Raw genomic sequence first — 20,156 nt, forward strand, 5'->3', positions numbered from 1 at the left:
TCTCAACCACTGTGTCACCATGGAAGCCCAAACCGAATTCAATTTTAAGCTTTCATAGAGTATATCATCCAGATTACGGGAAATAATAGTACTGCTTCAACCTGTGTTTGCCACTGTATGCAATACTAGGTACATAATTCAAGAGGGACATGAACACACCACAGAGTGTTCAGGAAAGTGACCAGGAGGAGAAAAAGCCAGTAAAGCTGAAGAATATGGGGCTGGTCTACAGAAAAGTAAGAGGAAGCAAGATTTCCTTGGATATCTGAAAAATTGTCAATTGGATAAAAAAAAAAATAGACTTGTTCTGTGTTGCTTTAATTGACATAACTAGAACAAACGGGTAGAAGTTACAGGAAGTTAATTTCAATTGATTATAAAGGGGTTTTGATAGCCAGTACTCGTCAGAAGTGGAATGAACTGGAAAGAGATCTCCCAGGAAAGCTATTAGATTCCTTCACCAGATTACAAAATAATCTTTATGTCTAAGAATTGGTGATATGTGTTAAAAAAAAAGTGTTAAAATATGTTAACACATATTATGTATTAAAAATAATAATAAATATGTGTTAAAAAATAATAAATCATTTGGTTTTATGATGTGCCTATAAAGTAAAATTTAAAGAAATCCAATGATATTATTTAGTACAGATCATTTATTTTCTATGAACAATAAAAGTACTTTTGCAAAATAAATTACAATCAAATTAACGATTAAATTTTAAATCCTTCCAGTTCTAGCAAATTCCTAACTGCTTTACAGACTATATCATACCAAATTGTAAATTAGGGAAATATAGTTTAACAGAACACAAAATGCTAATATCTGTAATGATTTTACCTTAAAAAAGACTGTAAACAAAGATTACTTGTAAAGCAGCCAATATACATGATTAAATGGGTTTTTAAACATTCACATTAAAAGCTAAATCCCAAAGTTGACATTAGATTTGTTTTTTACATTTAGTGAACATAAAAACTACATTATATCATTATACTTTCTCATCTACTACAGCAAAGCTTACTACAGTTTAAAGGGTCTTACCTCCAAAAGTCTGTGTCTGTCTTTATCATTCAGCTTTCCTTTTCCGCTTGCCATTTCATCCACCGATGTTTTTAAGGCTGCAGTTTCTCCCCTAAATTTTTCTAACGCAGCTTCTGATTTGGAGTTACTAGGTTTTGGTCCCCATTTACTTTTAATTAAATCTTTGGGACTTCTGGAAGACATCTCTGAAAATGTCTGTAAAAATAAAAATACAGTTATAAGTCTGAGTTTACAAGGTCAAATCTCAGGTTTGAAAAGGTCTAATAACATTTGCTAAACAGAAGAACTTTTCTATCTAAATAGAAGTGATATAGCCAAACCAGTAGGGTATGGAACAGGGACTGGGGAAGGCTTCTAGCGTGCTAGTAACACTATATATTTTTAAAGTCTGGGTGGTAGATACATGGGGAGTATTCAATATGTCAACTTGTACTCTTGTGTTTGTGCAGGATTCTGTATGTGTGTCATACTTCAGTAGAAAAATTTCATTAAAAAAAAACGGAGGGCTAACCAATTATTAAACCATTAAATGAAGTCTGAAAGAAGTAGATCACAATCAAAGACAAATTTTACCCAAAAATAAAAAGCTAATGACAAATAATGTAATTCTGAATATCTGGACATTGAAACGTCATTACCTGATATAATGGTGCGTATTCTGTTTTATAAGCTAGGCCTAGTTCAGATCTATCTTAATAATAGTCAGCTGAGAGAGCACAGTGGGCAGAAGTGAGAAGAAACCAATATGAGGCATTTATAGGAAAAAGAGACAATATTCACAGAATTCAGGAATGACAGGAATTAAGAATAAGGAGTAAGGAGAAGTTTAGCATATTTGCTAATAGTATTAGATGACATTTAAGAAGCAAGGGTATAATATAAACTCTAGGAGCAAAATACATAGCAAAAATTACTGTGTATATAATAAAAGTAGTTTTAATTAGGGAGGTTAAAAAGCATTTTTCCACCTATGGATCCCAAGATAAAATAATGGTAATGTGACTAGGGAATCTAGAGGAATATGATACTATTCATGCATTCAAAAAATACTGGAGAATTTAATTTACCAGACAGCATATTAGGTGCTGGGTATACACTGGCAAAAAAAAGAAAAAAGAAAGAAATGAAAGAGAGACATGTCCCTTACATAACGGAACTTTCGATCTAGCAGACGCGGCAGGCAGTAACAAGGAAACAAATATAGATTCTCAAGTTGTAAAATACATGTTATCCAGGAAATGAAAAGTACAATGATAAATGATACCAGTAACAGTTGAGGAGACCTACATAGACACCTCGGTGGAGAAGGTTTTTCTACGGAAGGGACCTTAAGGGTCATCCTGTGTGGACTCAGAGAGCCTGAAAATACCAGAAGTGGGTAAACTGAGTTGAAGAGACCATCCATCACAAGGACAGCCCTGGAGTTTTGCCCATTCTAAGGTGAAAGACTAAGATAACCAGCAAAGGGCACGACGCCTCTATTACAGCCCACGTCGTCTGCAAGTGGAGGCAAATCTTACGAAAACCCTCACAGAAGATCTCACCTGGGAAGACAGGCAAAGAAACACTGCAAAAACGGGCACCTTTTTTCCTCACCCCCAATTTTAAGATGTTTGTAGAACAGACATGGAAGTGCCTGCTAATCCGCAAAAGGCTGTACTAACGAAAGACCTTGGCCAAGTCACTCGAACTCCCAGCGCTCGTCTGAAAGAGGAGGATAATATCCGCCGCAGGGCTGAAAGGAGGGATCGAATCGGCGACCGCCGTGAGGCACCCAGCCAGGGCCAGGAACCAAGTGAGAGCCGGGGGAACGCGACGGGCACCCGGGAGGGCAGAGATTGAGCCCCAGCTAACGCGATCTCCCACTGACCACGCCTCCCTCGCGGTCTCGCCCGGCCCCGGGGCTGCGGGCCCTGGCCGCCCCCGCCACACTCCGCGGTCGGCCCAGTCTCACCCTCCGGCGCGGGAGCCGCTTCCGGGAGTTTGAATCCCGCGGCTGTGGGGTGGGGCACGTCACTGCCGGCAGGGGTGAGGCACGCGCGACGGGATCGCGGCTCTCCGATTGGCTGCGACCTCCGAGGGGCGGGGCCTGGAACCCGAGGGCCGACTGAGTGCGGGCTGGAGACCCGCAGAGCCGGGGTCGAAGGGTGGGGCTGAGGCCGAGAGGAGGGGCCGAAGGCGGGAAGGGTTTCGCCGAACCCGTTACCGAGTCCTGGGAGTTTCCTCAATGCTTTTCTGAGGTTTCAGACCTCAAGCTCGGTGTTTCTTTGTAAGGAACTGATTTGTGTTTATCTGCTTTGGGGCTGAAGCAAATTACTATGCTGAGCGAGATAACCCCAGTGACTGCGAGCGGGGACCAACCAGATCCGCGTCCTTGAGCATGATTCGCCCTTCTGAGTACCAGTTTCGACCTTTATAAAATGGGAGAATTGGATTCCACAAGGGGGCACAGCCTCCCTGTTTTCCTCTTGGGGTGAGCCTTCCTCCTCCCAAAAATCAGGGTGGAGCAATGGGGAGTGTAGCCTGTGGGAGGATTGATAGGCACGCCCAGATTGGACGCTGAGATTATGAGCCCTAGATGAAGCAAGCTAGGCAGACGTTTGCTCCAGATTGCCCTCCGGCTCGGTGTCTATTGGTTAAATACGGGTCCTGGTTACCCGCTTTGAGGACTTTCTCTTGCTAAAAGCGAGAGGCACAGAAAGCGTTTGGCAGGGCCTGCCCTTCTCAGGCAGAGCATAGACTCACCAGAGGCTTAACACAATAAAAAGGATACAGTAGAAAACATCCTAGGAAAGCAGCGTCACACAGGGGTTAAACTCTGGATTAGGAATGACTTTAGCTCCTGACTGCCTCTTACTAGCTGTGTGTTCTTGAATAAGTTATTTAACCTCTCTGAGCCTCAATTTCCTGATCTGTAAAATGATACAAGTAATAATATCTACCTCATAGGGTGATTATAAGCATTAAATGAGAGAACCCATGTAAAGTGCATAGTGTTTAGTAAATGCTCAACTGATGTTAGCCCTTATTACATAAAAAGCAACAAAAACCCTTTGTTTCTAAATGGAATGGATGAGAAACCATGTAGAGAATTTTAAAGAATAAAAGGAAAGGCAAGAAGATAACGTTTGGTCCTTGCTGCCAAGTAACTCACATTTCTGATGGAAAAGTGAGGAGAACTGGGCTGTTTCCTATCTGTTGTATTAACCTATCAGATGGGATTAGGTTGGGAGGAAGTCAAGGCAAAAGATTAGTGAAGGTGTGAATGCTATTCATTGCCCAGAGTTGAGAGCAAGGGCAAAATTAGTCTCCATAGAAATCTACAGAGCTTCTTGGATGAGAGAGAGAAAGAGAGAGTTCTCTGCTCAGCTTTGAGCCAAATGGGGAGAGAAAAGACAGGAAGTGGGAGGATCGGTGTGAAGAGGGATGGCACCTGGTAGACAGAGGACCTGGTACCTAGGCCTGCTGGGCCAGGCTGCCCAATTACATATCTGCTCCCCAGGTCCCTCTCTTCTGGCAGGAGCTCCCCCTGTGACTGGGGACCCCTGAGGAAAAGGAGTAGGCAGGAGGCTCATTGGCCTGGTGGCTCATTTAATTTTGTAATTGTCATTGTTAGACCGGAAAATCAATGTTTGCTCTTCCCAGGTAGGTGGGGCTAGGCGTGAAGTGTGAGAAGCTAGTAGTTTGCAAAAGGTCTGAAGAGATGATAGTAATTTGATACTGACAGTTCACTAGGAGAAATCCTAGGACAGGGATTCAAAATTCATCTTTATTCATTAACAAAGAGAAATATAATGGCCAAGTGGACTGGATATTTATCTCAATAAATATTAGGTTATTTTCTTCCCAGTAGGAAAATCTTGGGAAACCAAAACAGTACCAAAAAGAGGCTGAATGGATTTAGGCTTTATAAAAAGAAATAGTGAGGCTGTTGTAGATGAATGTACTCTTCACCCCTGAAAGGTTATGTCTTCCAAAGGAAAGCTAATGACTACCCAGGGCTTCTCCAGCAGATACATCTGTGCTTTCTTATACAACTTCCTGCAATCATGGAAAGGTTCTTTCTACTCAATCCATTATGGTAGCACTGGCCACATATGGTTGTTGAGTGCTTGAAATGTGGCTACAGTGATTGAGGAACTGAATTTTTAATTTTACTTAATTTAAATTAAAAAACTGATGGTTGATTCAGTTATTAAAAAAAACTTTTATGTTTGGAACAACTTAGGTATGTAAGCCTCTTTTTTTTCTTCTTTTTGAAGTTTTGGGTTTTTTAATTTTTTGTTTTATATTGGAGTATAATTGATTCACAATGTTGTGCTAGTTTCAGGCGTACAACAAAATGATTTAGCCATACATATTCATACATCCATTCCCTTTCCGATTCTTTTCCTATACAGGTTATTACGGAGTATTGAGCATAGTTCCCTGTGCTACATAGTACATCCCTGGTGATTATCCACTTTACATATAGTAGTGTACATATGACAGTCCCAACCTCCCAATGCATCCCTCCCCTCCTTCTTACCCCCTTGGCAACCACAAGCCCGCCCTCCAAGTCTGTGGGTCTGTTTCTGTTCTGTAAACAAGTTCACCTCCATTACTTTTTTAGATTCCACATATAAGTGATATCATATGATATTTATCTTTCTTTGTCTGACTTACTTCACTTAGTATGATAATCTCTAGGTCCATCCATGTTGCTACAAATGACATAATTTCATTCTTTTTTATGTCTAAGTAATATTCCATTATATACGTATACCACATCTTCTTTATCCACTCATCTGTTGATGGACATTTAGGTTGCTTCCATTTCTTGGCTGCTGTAAACAGTGCTGCAGTGAACATCGGGGTGCAAGCCTACTTTATCAACTGTAAATTTTATGAAAGCTAAATACAGATGAAGTATTTCTGATGAATGTTTTGTGTCCCAATTGAGATGTATGAAATACACAGCTGATTTCAATGACTAAGCTTTTTAATATTATTACATGTTGAGACAATAATATTTTAGATATATTAAGTAAAATAAAATATATTAAAATCAATCTTACTATTGTTTTTTACTTTCTTTACTGCGACTATTAGAAAATTCAAAATATAAATGCAGCTGCTGTTATGTTTTTATTGAACAGCACTGGTATGCACACAATAAATGTTCTCTAAATGCAGGCTGAGAAGAAACTGGTAAACTCTTGCCTCCCTCCAATCCACTCCGCAGGGATTTTTTGAAATAATGCAGATCTGATCATCTAACCAAATCCCCATTGTGTCCTCTCAGGCCTAGCAAACCTAGACTGACCTCCCCAACCTGGTGTCAAAGCCCCACATTAGACACCCTTCATTCCTTGAACCAGGAAGTTTCCTTCCTGCCTCAGGGCCTTTTCACAGGAGGTTCCCCTGTCTGGAATGTTCTAGCTGTTGCCTCCTTTCCTATCTCCCAGATCTCAGCTCCATCCTCCCTGCCTAAGGGAAGGCTTCCCTGCCTCCTGAGTAAAGGACTTCCTCTCTTTACCACAGATTTCTTCAAAGGCTTCATTCCAGCTATAATTGCACATTGAATCATGAGTGATTCTTTGACTGGTGTCCCTTTCCCTCATTCCACTGTAAATTGCTTGAGGAGTCTGTCTGATTTTGCTCACCCCCATATCCACAGTACCTACCATCACAGTGCTTGAAAAAATTAGGTAATTAATAAATATTTGTTCAGGGAATTCCCTGGTGGTCCAGTGGTTGGGACTCAGCGCTTTCACTGCAGGGGGCACGGGTTCAATCTCTGGTGGGGGAACTAAGATCCTGCAAGCCACTCAGTGCAGCCAAAAAATAATAATAATTTTTAAAATGATAAATAAATATTTGTTCAATGAATGAATGAATTGATGGGGGTCTCTTCTGCCCTAGACTACTGTGGAGAAACGATTTGTTTAACTCTCCTCCTTTTTGTTATCGATATTCCTTAACAGGCACCAAAAGCATCGGTTTACAGCCCAGCTCCTTCTCGGGGTAGACCCACTGCTCATTCCTGGGTTAGAGTTCCTCTCCAACCAGGAAGGGCTGCGTTTTAAATCGGTAAATAGGAAGACCCCCTCAATATCTAACTGAGATTATAGCAGCCCTATTAGTGACATATTTGAAAGCCATTTCAGGGGCAGGTTGAGCAGATTTTCTCTAACTGGCTAATGTCATATAGGAGAATTCTCATTAGCCAGTCAGTGATGCTTCCTGACTTGGTTCTCCATTCAAGGTATATCCTATTTGGAAAGGACAGCTCTCCAGAAATTGACTGCTCTGCCTGTTTTAGCTTCTTTTAAAATTTAATTTTAAGTCTATGGGGTTATTAAAATGTTTCATTTGTATTCAGAGAATTGGTATGCAATTCAGTCATTTTGCTCCCCTGCTGGAAAATGCATCTCTAATAAGTCCCCACTGCCAGCAAGGCCTGGCTTAAGGAGTTGAGAGAAGAGGTTCTAGGGACTTCCCTGGCAGTGGTCTGGTGTTTAGGACTCCACACTTCCACTGCAGGGGGAGATGAGTTCGATCCCTGGTCGGGAAACTAAGATCCCACAAGCTGTGAGGCCTGGCCAAAAAAAAATAGCGTGGACTCTAGAGGAAGACTGCCTGTGTTCAGATCCCAGCTCCGCTTGCTGTGAGAACTGGGCAAACTACTTAACCAAATTAGGCCTCAGTTTTCTCATCTGTAAAATGGGGATGGTGAAATAGTGCTTACTTCACAGCACAGGGCAGTGGAAGGATTAAATGAGACAAAATAAAATGCTTAGAATAGCATCTGGCATGTAGTAAGCACGTGGTAGATGTTAGTTGCTATTAACAGAGCAGACGAGACTCTCTGAGCTGGGGCCTGCCTGCCTGCCCAGGCTCACTGCTTGACTGTTTACCCTCGCACATGATCTCCCACCCACATCAAATGGCTTGAGGTTCCCATTGCTCACCATGTTTATTCATCTGTGTTTCAGATCTCTCTCTTTCTCTCACACACACACATACACACACACACACACACACACACACACAGACATCAGTCCAACCACTAATTCTCAGTCCAGCTGTCACCTCCTCCAGGAGCCTACCCTGCTTGCCCACCCTGCCCTGTTAACACCTGCTCCTCTAGCATGGTGCTCACTCCATTGTACTGCGATTTCCTGTGAGCTTCTTGCAGAGAGGAAATGTGCCTTATTTGTCTTGTAGTTAGCATCATACCTGGCACCACGTAGACTTTCAGTAAGTGTTTGCTGAATAAATGCGCGTGAGCCTGAATGAATCAAGATTCTTACAGAAGAATGACTGGGAAACATTTGTTTATCAAACATTTTGATAGGAATTGTTGTTTCCATAAAAGTGAATACCAGGCTTAAGAGGATCCCACTTTTCTCCATTCCATTTTTTCTAGGTTTATTTTAGAAAATATGCTCAAGTAAGTTAACACTTACTTGGAGAAGGTCAGATTCATTCCTGTCTTATATTTAGCTCCTCCAATGGCCTTGAATAATGATAATATAATGATGCCAAATGTTATGAAATATTTTATCCCCTCCTTTCCCCCCCTGTAGACTTAGTCACTGTCAGGCACTTTTTAAAATAATGAAATTTAAATATACTATATATTAAGTTATTTTAAAATAGCGTCCGCCATTATGCAAAACCCTATAATTAAACTACTAAAAAATAGTATTTTAGCTCTAAAAAGCACTTTAGTTATCAACTGAAATAATTCTTAAAGAAGTGTTTCAGCAAAAAGATCTTTAACAATGGACCCTCTGTGTGTGCCAATTTGAAAATTGCTGTTAGGTAATATCTAGGATTCTGTGAAACTGGAATTGGAATAAGATATTATGAATCTGTCTTCATTTCTCTTCCACTAAATCCTCTTGGCCACCCCGCTTACTTTTTTCCTCATGTCTAGATTTTTTGCTAAGTCTCTCCTCTTCCTTAAATATTCCTCTGTCTCTATCCCTTTTGCCTCAGTGTAGGCGCAAGGCCACTCACCTAGATCAATGCATGAGTTTACTTGATGAAAAAGGTGAGGATAATGAAAGAGCAGAATGTGTGCTCTCATCTGAGGGCCAGTTGGAAAAGGAGTAGGGCTCAGAAGACATTGGGTTTGAATCTTGGCTCAAGTTTTTAACTCTTCTGAGCCTCAATTTCATCAGCTGTAAAATGAGCCCAGGAGTCCTAGCTCCCAGGAAAGCAGTGGAAAGCAGTGGAAAGCAGTGGATGATAGACATGTGAGACCCGGCATGTGGTCTCCACTAGCTGGGAGCTCCATCAGGTCTGAACTTTGGCTTATTCTTGGCTGAAGCCCCAGCAGCTGACACATGGTACTTGTAGACTCTCAAATATTTGTTGAACAAATGGGCATATTATTAATGAATAAATGTTTGATCATTCTGTGTGAATTTACTCTTAACTCTCTTACTCTTCCTTGATTTTTCCAGGAGGAAATATTTTTCCTTAAGTGTTTTTCTTACAGTGTTGATTGGAATCTTACACATTTATATCTAAAAACTGATTGTATGAGGAAAACAGGCCCTGTTAGCTTTTTATATTTGAACAAAGCTGAAGGGAGATCTCCCATCCTTTTCTTCTCCTTCCCTGTCTTCAACTATAACACTAGTGAGTGTGTATCCAGGAAAAAAATAAGGACTGTCCAAAGAGAGGCCACCAGGGACTTCCCTGGAGGTCCAGTGGTTAAGACCCCATTCTTCCACTGCAGGGGGCATGGGTTTGATCCCTCGTCGGGGAACTAAGACCCTGCATGCTGCGCCAGTGCAGCCAAAAAAAAAGAAAAAGAAACAGAGGGCACTGGGATGGAGAAACTGAGGGGTTTGCCCCTTCCCAGGCTCACAGGGTATAGAGATAACTCCAGTAGCCAGCAGAGACTGACACTGTTACATTCTTGGCACAGGAAGCTGGAGAGCTCAAAGTCCTTGAGACAGATGGTAACCAGGGCTCTGGTTATGACGCACCCAGGCTGGTGTATTTGTCTCCAGGGTGTGTGGAGGCTGCAATGCATGTTGTAAGGGATACATTCCAATAGAGTGTAGCAGGAAAATTCACAACCAAACTACCTGGTTTGGATCCCAGCTCTTCCATTTATTAGCTATAACCTGAACAATTTACCTAATCTTTTTGTGTCTCAGTTTCCTACGCTCATAAAGTGGAGGTTATTATAGGGCCTACATCATAGGGTTGTTGTTAGGACCAATGCAGTTGATAAAAATAAAGCCCTTGAGACAGGAGCAGCCTGCTGAACTGGGCTCCAGGGCTCTGTTGCACCAGAGGTGGCAGGAGGAGTGTAAGGCTGGATGGTGCAGGGGCTGGTTGTGATGGTGTGTGAGCATACATGCATTGCCTTTGTGTGCAGCTCTGCAGTCTCTGAAGAACAAGTTCATGTTCCCACCACTGAATCTTCTCCACCCAACTCCCAACACACACACACACACACACACACACACACACACACACACACACGTGCATGCACATACGCTCTACAGACAGGTTGGTGTAAAGTCAGTCTGACTGGCAGCCTCTGAGCACCTCCTCCCTTCTCCAAACACCAGCCACCTTACTTCTGCCACTGTCTCCCACTGGGCTCAGGTCTTAAAGCTCCTCCTTCCCTCTTACTACCCAGGGAAACACAGCTCCTGGCTCTCCCTGGAATCTGAGCCTCAATGCTCATGACTTTGCTCCGCAGCATTTCCTGGTATCAGGAGAGAAGCTCTGAGGCTAGGCCATGCCCCTTGGCCACCAACTTTTCTACCCCTTAACTTTAAGTTTCTACTTTCCAAGTATCCTAACCTCCTTCTCCTCAAATATTTATTTCTGAAGATGAGGATAATACTGTTTCCTTCCAGGGCTTCCCTGGTGGTCCAGAGGCTAAGGCTCCATGCTCCCAATGCAGGGGGCCCAGGTTCGGTCCCTGGTCAGGGAACTAGATCCCACATGCCCCAACTAAGAGTTCGCATGCCGCAACTAAAGATCCCGTGTGCCGCAACTAAGAAAAGACGCTGCATGCCACAACTAAAGATTCCGCATGCTGCGACTAAAAGGTCCTGCATGCCGCAACTAAGACTCGGCGCAACCAAATAAATAAATAAATAAATAAAATAGTGTTTCCTTCCACTGCAAAGCCATTGCAAGCTTGTTAAGAGGAGGACTGGTCCTCTTACTAGGTTCTACTTTTACTGGTTAGCTCATTCTCTCCTGCCTGTGTTTATTCAAAGTTATATAAATCAGTGCCAAATAGAAGACTCCAAGAAATGCTAGGAATTGGAAAGTTAATCTGTTTCAGGGCTTACTTAACAATTTAACAGAATCCTGCTTTTGGATATATTACATCAAACATACTCAAAGATACCTTATGCTGCATTAAAAAAATATATATATATATATATATTGCTGTAAAAACCTTGAAAGAATTTTTAATAATTACATTGTTGAAAATTTGGGGTTATGATTAATGAACTTATGACAGGTTGTGATTTCTTGGTGGTTATTTTGCATCCTCAGAAATTCTTTTATAGTGTGAAAATCTAACTACAAGTTCTTTTCAACTGAGATGAAAATTTTATGAATACTAAAAACTTACCAATTAATGAAACAGGCATTTTGTTTTGCCCATACACTTTTTAAAAAATTATTTATTTATTTTTTATTTATTTCTGGCCGCGTTGGGTCTTTGTTGCCGTGCTCAGGCTTTCTCTAGTTGCGGCGAGTGGGGGCTACTCTCTGTTGCGGTGCGCGGGCTTCTCACTGTGGTGGCTTCTCTTGTTGCGGAGCACAGGCTCTCAGTGCGCGGGCTTCAGTAGTTGTAGCATGCGAGCTCAGTAGTTGTGGCTCACAGGCTCTAGAGCGCAGGCTCAGTAGTTGTGGCACATGGGCTTAGTTGCTCTGCAGCATGTGGGATTGTCCTGGACCAGGGCTCAAACCCGTGTCCCCTGAATTGGCAGGCAGATTCTTAACCACTGCACCAGCAGAGAAGTCCTGTCCATACACTTTTTGTTGTTGTTGTTTAATTAATTTATTTATTTTTGGCTGTGCTGGGTCTTCGTTTCTGTGCGAGGGCTTTCTCCAGTTGCAGCAAGCGGGGGCCACTCTTCATCGCGCTGCGCGGGCCTCTCACTGTCGCGGCCTCTCTTATTAAGGAGCACAGGCTCCAGACATGCAGGCTCAGTAGTTGTGGCTCACAGGCCTAGTTGCTCCGCGGCATGTGGGATCTTCCCAGACCAGGGCTCGAACCCGTGTCCCCTGCATTAGCAGGCAGATTCTCAACCACTGCGCCACCAGGGAAGCCCTGTCCATACACTTTTAATGAAATATTTATTGTTTCAATTTTGAAGGCTTCTTTTTTACACTTCTAAGCCAGTATTTACAAATTTATTTTATTTCTTAACATTTTATTTTGAAATAATTTTAGATTTACAGAAAAGTTGCAAAGCATACAGAGTTCCCTTGTGCCCTTCATTCAGGTTCCCCTCATATTAACATCTTACATACTCATGGTACATCTATCAAAACTAAGAAATTAATATAGGCACAATACTATTAACTAAAGTGCAGATTTTGGTATTTTTCCACTAACGAACGTCCTTTCTCTGTTCCAGCAGTTGATCCAGGATACAATCTTGCATTTAGTTCCCATGACTGCTTTGTCTCTTTCAATCTGTGACAGTTTCTCAATCTTTCCTTATTTTTATGACCTTGACACTTTTGAAGAGTACTTATCAGGTATTTTGTAGAATGTCTCTCAACCTGGTTTTGTCTACTTTCTCATTTTTTTTTTTTTCAGCCACACTGCACGGCTTGTGAGATCTTAGTTCCTCAACCAGGGATCGAACCCAAGCCCCCGAACTGAAAGCGCCGAGTCCTAACCACTGGACCACCAGGGAATTCCCTGTTTTTGCATTTTTAGACTGTGGTTATGGATGTTTGGGAAGAATACCATAGAAATGATATGGTATCACTTCTCAATGCATTAATTTCATTATATTTTGTATCAATTTATTGTATTTTTGGCTTCATATATTTTATCAGGCCTCTGAAAACCTGTAGAACCTGGGAACTGTAAGTCAGTTACCTTATTGGTCAGATTTCTCCAGCTAAATGCACAGAGGCAATGCATGAATCTTGATTGGGTCCTAATTTAAAAATATACAAAAAATGATATTTAGTATAATTTGTTATTAACATAATTAGATGATCTGAATACACACAGATGTGGTCATGTGATTGTAATATTGTAGGCGAATGTCACTCTTACAAGGTGCAGTCTTTAGCATTTAAGGGTGAAATTTCATGATGTCTATAATTACTTTAAAATAATTTAAAAATCTAGATAGATAGATAACATGATCATGGCAAAATGTTAATAGTTGTCAAATCTAGATAATGGGCATAGAGGTGGAAATTGTACTATATTTTTCATTTTTTATATATTTGAAAGCTGAAAGAAATAAGTTCCAACATATCTAAAAAAAAATGTTCAAGGCCTTTATAAATTATAAAATTTTACTGAGAGATGTTTAGAAAGTCTAAGTAGATTAAGTGATATAGTTTATTATTGAATTGAAATACTTACAATGACATCAGTTCCCCCCAAAATTGATCTATAAATTTAATGCAATTTAAGACAGAATTCCAACAGATTTTTTAAAGTATTTGAAACTTGATAAGCTGATCCTGATATGTCTATTAAAATGCAAGAAGAGGGCTTCCCTGGTGGCGCAGTGGTTGAGAGTCCACCTGCCGATGCAGGTGTGCCCCGGTCCGGGAAGATCTCACATGCCGCGGAGCTGCTGGGCCCGTGAGCCATGGCCGCTGACCCTGCGCGTCCGGAGCCTGTTGCTCCGCAACCGGAGAGGCCACAACAGTGAGAGGCCCGCATACTGCAACAACAACAACAAAAAAAAAAATGCAAGAAGAGCCAAGACATTTGAAGGAAAAGAACAAGATGGGAGGATAAAATCTTATTATGAAATTTTTATAAGGCTATATTAAGACACAGTGGTGTTGGTGCAGAGACTGGCAAATAGGACAATGAAAGAGAAGAGAGAGCACAGAAACAGACCCACACACATCTACAAACCTGATACATGACCTAGGTTTGGGAAAAGGACAAACTTTTCAATAAATGGTACTGGGTCAATTGAATATCCATGTGGGAAAAAATGAAATGTGACCTCTAACCATACATGACACATAATCAATTACAGGTGGAGTATAAATCTTAGCGTGCAAGATGAAACAAAATGCTTCTGGAAGATAATACTGAAGAGTATCTTCACAATCTCAGAGTAGAAAGCATTTCTTAATGTGAAAAATGTACTGGGAGTTCCGTGGTTGTCCAGTGATTAGGACTCAGTGCTTTCACTGCCATGGCCCAAGGTTGGTTCAATCCCTAATTGGGGAACTAAGATCCTGCAAGCCTTGTGGTGCAGCCAAAAAAGAAAGAAAGAAAGAAAAATATACTAACCATAAAGTAAATATTGTTTTTAATTAATTAATTTATTTATTTTTGGCTGCATTGGGTCTTTGTTGCTGCTCGCGGGCTTTCTCTAGTTGCGGTGAGCAGGGGCTACTCTTCGTTGTGATGTGCGGGCTTCTCATTGCAGTGGCTTCTCTTGTTGCGGAGCACAGGCTCTAGGCATGTGGGCTTCAGTAGTTGTGGCTCGTGGGATCAGTAGTTGTGGCTCGTGGGATCAGTAGTTGTGGCTTGCGGGCTCTAGAGCACAGGCTCAGTAGTTGTGGCGCACTGGGTTATTTGCTCCGCGGCACGTGGAATCTTCCCGGACCAGAGCTTGAACCCATGTCCCCTGCGTTGGCAGAAGGATTCTTAACCACTGCGCCACCAGGGGAGTCCAATAAAGGAAATATTGATAAATTCAATAATATTAAAATTACAAGCCACAAAGCACCAGTATTCAGAGCACATAAACAGCTCCTGCAAATGAGTAAGGAAAACATGGAGTACCCAATAGAAAAATCCACAAAATATTTGAATAGGCATGTCATAAATTAGGAAATGTAAATATAAAAAGGTATGAAACCTCATTCGTAATCTGAAAAATGCAAATTAAAACTCCAATGAAATATTACATACTCACCATACGGGTTGCCAAATGTATGAACGGGAAGTCTCATACACTGTTGGTGGGAGTGTAAACGGTACAATCACCGTGGAAAACAATTTTGAATTACCTAGTAATTTTGAAAATATGCATATACCCTTTGATCCAGCAATTGCAGTCACAGGTTAGACCCAAAATGCGCTCATGCACATTTGTACCAGGGAACATGTACAAGCATGTTCAGAGTAGCCCTTTTTGTAATAGCCCCAAACTCTGAATAATCCAAATGTGTATCAACAGTGGAGTGATTAGTAAAATGTGGTACACTCATACAACAGAATGCCATAGAGAAATGAGAGTAAACAAAGTAGAGTTATATGGATGAATCTCACAATATAATGTTGAAAAAAAAAGAAGCCAAACACAAAAGAATTCACACTTATATTCCATGTCTATAAAGGTCATAATATGTCAAAGAATTCATACTATGTGAATATGTGTATACACATAGGTACAAATATATGTAGATAATGTTCATAATGTATAAAATAATTCATATGATCATAATCAAGCAAATCAAACTATTTGGGGGATTAAAAACTATTAAAAAAAGCACAGAAATTATTACTATAAAAATCAGGAAAATGGTTACCTATGGGGGGAAGGAGGTGGCTGTGATGGGACATGTGAGGGACTTCTGGAGTGCTGGCAATGGTCTCTGCCTTGACCTTGATGTTTGCTCAGTAAACTGTCACATTTATGTTGTATGCATTTTTCTGTAAATATACTTAACAATGAAAGGGAGAAATAAAAACCAGCTCCAAAATACAAACAAACATAATGCTGTCTATATTCCATTAAAATATATACTGTATTTAGTCTACATGTCCACTAAATACAATAATGTATATGACATTGGGTTTATTGGTTCTTTATATAAGCCATTGAGAAATTCACTGAGACAGAAGAATTCTTGCAGGTAAACCGTACTTTTTCAGTGCACTTCAAGTGTTTGCTTACAGATGGGTCTTCTCGGTTGGTTGTGTGTTCAGAAGCAAAAGGAAGTCCTACATTTTTTCATTCTTAGTTTCAGCCTTTTCTTCTGAAACACAATGAGATCCTAATGTAAACCCAATTTGCATTAACGGAAATGCTATGAAATGCCGTGAATAAGGATGAACTTCTGGTTCTAGATGTGTGGAATTTACTATGTGCTTTTTGCCAGGCTCCCCGCACTTAGACCTTGATCTTATGACAATCTTCACCTTCATTTTACAGATGAGATAACTGCAGAAGAGAGGGATTTACCAACTTGTAAGGTGACATAGCTCAAGAGTGATGAATCAGGGACCCACACGCAGGTCTGGCTGACTACTATCCCCAGGCCTCTTCTAGTGATCTTAATCACCAGGTTACACCACCTAACACACCCTCTAGGCCATAAAGACCTTTTCCTTGGCCAAATTTTAGTTAAGCTCCTGAACTTTCTCCTAGGCCCATCTGTGTATTTCCTTGTAAAATTTAGTTTTAGCGAGAACCTTGCTGAGTCAGTTTAACCAGAACTCCCCTCCCTCCATATCTGATCACTCTGTATCTTGTGGGGTGCCTCGTTCTCCACCATCACCCAGGTAATGTCTCGTCACCCTGACCTATGTTCAGTAAGAATCCTGTTAGGTCGGTTGAGCCAGAATCCCCTTTTCCCCCCTGATACTTTCTTCTGGTGATTTCCATTCACTGACCCCCAACCTGCTCCCTGGCTATAAATTCTCCCTTGTCCATGCCCTATTCAGAGTTGAGTCCAAATTCCCTCCTACACTGAAAGATTCCTTCCCCTTGAATAAAGTCTTCCTTACCCACTTTAACAAGTGTCATCGAATACCTTTTTCTTTAACAAAGGAAAGGAAGACACTGCTGGGGTCTAGATCCTGAAAGAGTGGAGAACTCCATTTTCACTAAAGACGGCTAGCAGCTTTTTGATGGACCAGGAAAACTTCGGTCACCAGCTGTCACCTCCTAAGGATTTTTAAAGAAGTCCTATGGCGAATTCTTTTGTGACTGAAAAGGATCAGCCCCCAGGACACTGATTTTGTAAACCGCGATCACCACCTCCGGATTGGGCTTGCTTGAAATAAACTCATTTATTTCTCTACCATACAATAGGGGGCACCCTTTAACTGATTAAAAACAAATTGTTCTCTAACTTGTTGCTGCGTGGGTGAGTTCAACAGCAGGAGAGAAGAAATGGCAAAAGTAAAAAGAAAATTTTAAATGACGCAGTAAAGTTTTAAAACTCCACGAAGCTCTGCAAAGAATGGAAGGGGTAACAGAAATCCAATTAATTGGGCTTCACAAATTTGTTGCTCTTAGCTGCAGCGTCTTAGTGGTCTCTTAACCTGTCCACATTTATTAGCTACAAATCCTTTTCAGTTTCATTTGTTGCCCATAATTATTTTTAGCTGAGGTTTTGTCCTTTTCACTCCCACATTTCCCGAATTCTTAAGTGGGTGCCTGCGGCGCTGCGGAGACTCGGGCATTTGGGTATCAGTTTACACGTAACCTTCAGTAAATACAGTAATCCGTCAGGGACCCACCCATCGCCTTTCCTCCTTCCCTCTTCTCTGGAGAAGTCTTCCCCCGCCTTCTCTACCGGGCGGCGCGGCCGCAAGCTCCAGAGCCCGTGTCTTCTTAACTTCGTTGCTGAAATTTGCTTTCTGCCCATTGAGAGCCATGCTTCGGGTGATTGTAGAATCTGCCAGCAATATCCCTAAAACGAAATTTGGGAAACCGGATCCTATTGTTTCTGTTATTTTTAAGGGTAAGGACAAGTTTTCTTCTTTTTCTCCAGTCCTGTTTTGGAATGTTAGTTTCCTGGGTCCCATTCTTTGAAAGTCTGCGAATGATCAAATCCTCTGCGGCTTTAGCTGGAGTTTGTTGCCTGTGCAGGTCAGGGGAGAGGATGGATTTCTGTGGAAGGCATTTTCCCCAGGGCTTTGAGACCCATTGAATGACCTGATGTTTTAACTCTAATAATGTGATTTCTATAAGCCCCTGGAGGGAAGGATGTACCAAATTTCAAGTATCAAAAAGGTCTATGTTGGTTCAGATTAAGAGTTTCAGCAGTCTTGTATGCACTTTTTATTTCCTCTGCCTGTGAGAAATGGGTAAAGGAGGAAAAAGCACAATTAAGTTGTTCCAGGTATCATTACTCCGTAAAACAGACCCCTGCTGCTTTTATCGTCACTGGGTTTCTGGGAGATGGAGTAAAGTTATTATTTTGGTTTGTTTTCATGTTAATTTGTGCCTTTTTGTAATTGTTCTTCATCTCTCCAAAGTTGGACTGTTTTGTTTTTTTGTTTGTTCATTGCATGTTTGGTAGCTTTTAAATTGCTTTAAATGAACTCAGAACAATGCAAGTCTGAAGTTTTGGGCATCTAGTTTGGACTTGCTCAATGACCTTGGGCATGTGACCTCATTTCTCTGGATGTCAGTTTTCTTTTGTGCAAAACAGGTGAGGGGGGTTTAGACTAGACCATCTTTTACAAGGCTTATTGTAATTCCAACAGGTTATTTTTCCTGACATTCGATTGCAGTGGAGGGGAACAGGAGCGGTTGGAGTGATGGCACGCTCCCAGCCATTGTAGGTGTTTCTAGTTTTGGCTGGAGTGGTGTGGCTAAAGCTGACTTTAGGAGCTTTATCATTTTCTGTTTGTCCAAGGTCATTGGTAAGATCGCCAGCTCACTCCTTGGCAGGAGGGATGAGAGGGAGTGAGAGGGGAGGGCAGAAAAAGTGGGAGCCTTGATGGGTATGTGGTTCCTGACCACAGCTCAGCGCATTCTCTCTTCCTCCAGGAACCTGACTACTTCTCCCTTACGGTTTCTGAGTAATCTGTGCCTTTCTCTTTTCTTTTGTCCATTTTATCTGTTTCTTTCCTTAAACGTCTCCCTCTGAGATGAGCAGGAAAATGCCAGAAATGAAACCCAAAGCTGCCAAATGATTGTTTAGTTAAAAAAAAAAAAAAAAAAAAAAAAAAAAAAAAAAATCTGGGGGACAGAAGTTGGATTCTTAAAGGACAATGTAGTTTGAGAATCTGGTTAGTGAATATCATGTAGTCATGTTATGTCAGAGTTCATTTGCATGTATTCTTTTAAAAATACTTTTCTCTTTTTAATTTTATTTTAAAATTAATGTTTTTATTGCAGTAACATTGGCTTATAACATTTTATAAGTTGCACGTGTACAACATTATATTTCGACTTGTGTATACACTACAACGTGCTCATCACCAAAGACTTAGTTTCCATTCTTCACCACACAGTCCATCCCCTTTACACATTTTGCCTTCCTCCCCATTCTTTCCCATCTGGTTACCACTACTCTGTTCTCTGTATCTGCAGGTTTGTTTTTGTTTCGTTTTGGTTTGTTCATTTGTTTTTTGTTTGTTTGTTCTTTATATTCCACATATGAGAGAAATCATATGGCATTTGTCTTTCTCTATCTGACTTATTTCATTTAGCATAATACCCTCAAGGTCTATCCATGTTGTTGCAATGGCAAGATTTCACCTTTTTTTATTTCGGAGTAGTATTTCCATTGCATATATATACCATATTTTTTTTATCCATTCATCCATTGATGGGCACTTAGGTTATTTCCATATCTTGGCTATTGTAAATAATGCTGCAGTGAACATAGGGGTGCACATATCTTTTCAAATTAGTGCTTTTGTGTTCTTTAGATAAATGCCAGAAGTGGGATAGCTGAATCATATGGTAGTTCTATTCTTAATTTTTTGAGGAATCTCTATACTGTTTTTCATAGTGGCTGCATTTATTCACATCCCCACCAACAATGTATGAGGGTTCCCTTTTCTTTACATCCTCACCAACACTTGTTATTTCTTGCCATTTTGATAATAGCCATTCTGACAGGTGTGAGGTGATATCTCACTGTGGTTTTATAATTTTTTTTTTTCTTGAAGCAGCTACATAATAGAGACATAACATGAAAAGTTTGTTTCCTTCAC

General features: G+C 40.9%; 2 protein-coding genes across 6 annotated transcripts in view; one reads left to right on the plus strand and one right to left on the minus strand.

Annotated features, from left to right (window-relative positions):
- CEP55 (centrosomal protein 55) overlaps positions 1–1,234 on the minus strand; it is a 22,393-nt gene extending 21,159 nt beyond the window's left edge. The window contains exon 1 of the mRNA XM_024739542.1: positions 1,046–1,234. Within this exon, the coding sequence (XP_024595310.1) occupies positions 1,046–1,228 (183 nt within the window). The 5' untranslated portion in view covers positions 1,229–1,234. The remainder of the gene's footprint in view (positions 1–1,045) is intronic.
- Positions 1,235–17,734: 16,500 nt separating this feature from the next.
- The window catches only part of MYOF (myoferlin), a 153,030-nt gene continuing 150,608 nt past the window's right edge, over positions 17,735–20,156 (plus strand). For 4 of the 5 annotated variants that reach the window (XM_024739512.1, XM_024739514.1, XM_024739513.1 and 1 more), the window contains exon 1: positions 17,738–17,947. In XM_024739512.1, coding sequence (XP_024595280.1) covers positions 17,860–17,947 — 88 coding nt within the window. In that variant the 5' untranslated portion in view covers positions 17,738–17,859. Of the gene's footprint in view, positions 17,948–20,156 lie in introns of all 5 variants that reach the window. The other variant, XR_003002487.1, reaches the window with a different exon arrangement.

The sequence above is a fragment of the Neophocaena asiaeorientalis genome, unplaced genomic scaffold (genome assembly GCF_003031525.2).
Source record: "Neophocaena asiaeorientalis asiaeorientalis breed wild unplaced genomic scaffold, Neophocaena_asiaeorientalis_V1.1 scaffold597, whole genome shotgun sequence".
Classification (NCBI taxonomy): domain Eukaryota; kingdom Metazoa; phylum Chordata; class Mammalia; order Artiodactyla; family Phocoenidae; genus Neophocaena; species Neophocaena asiaeorientalis.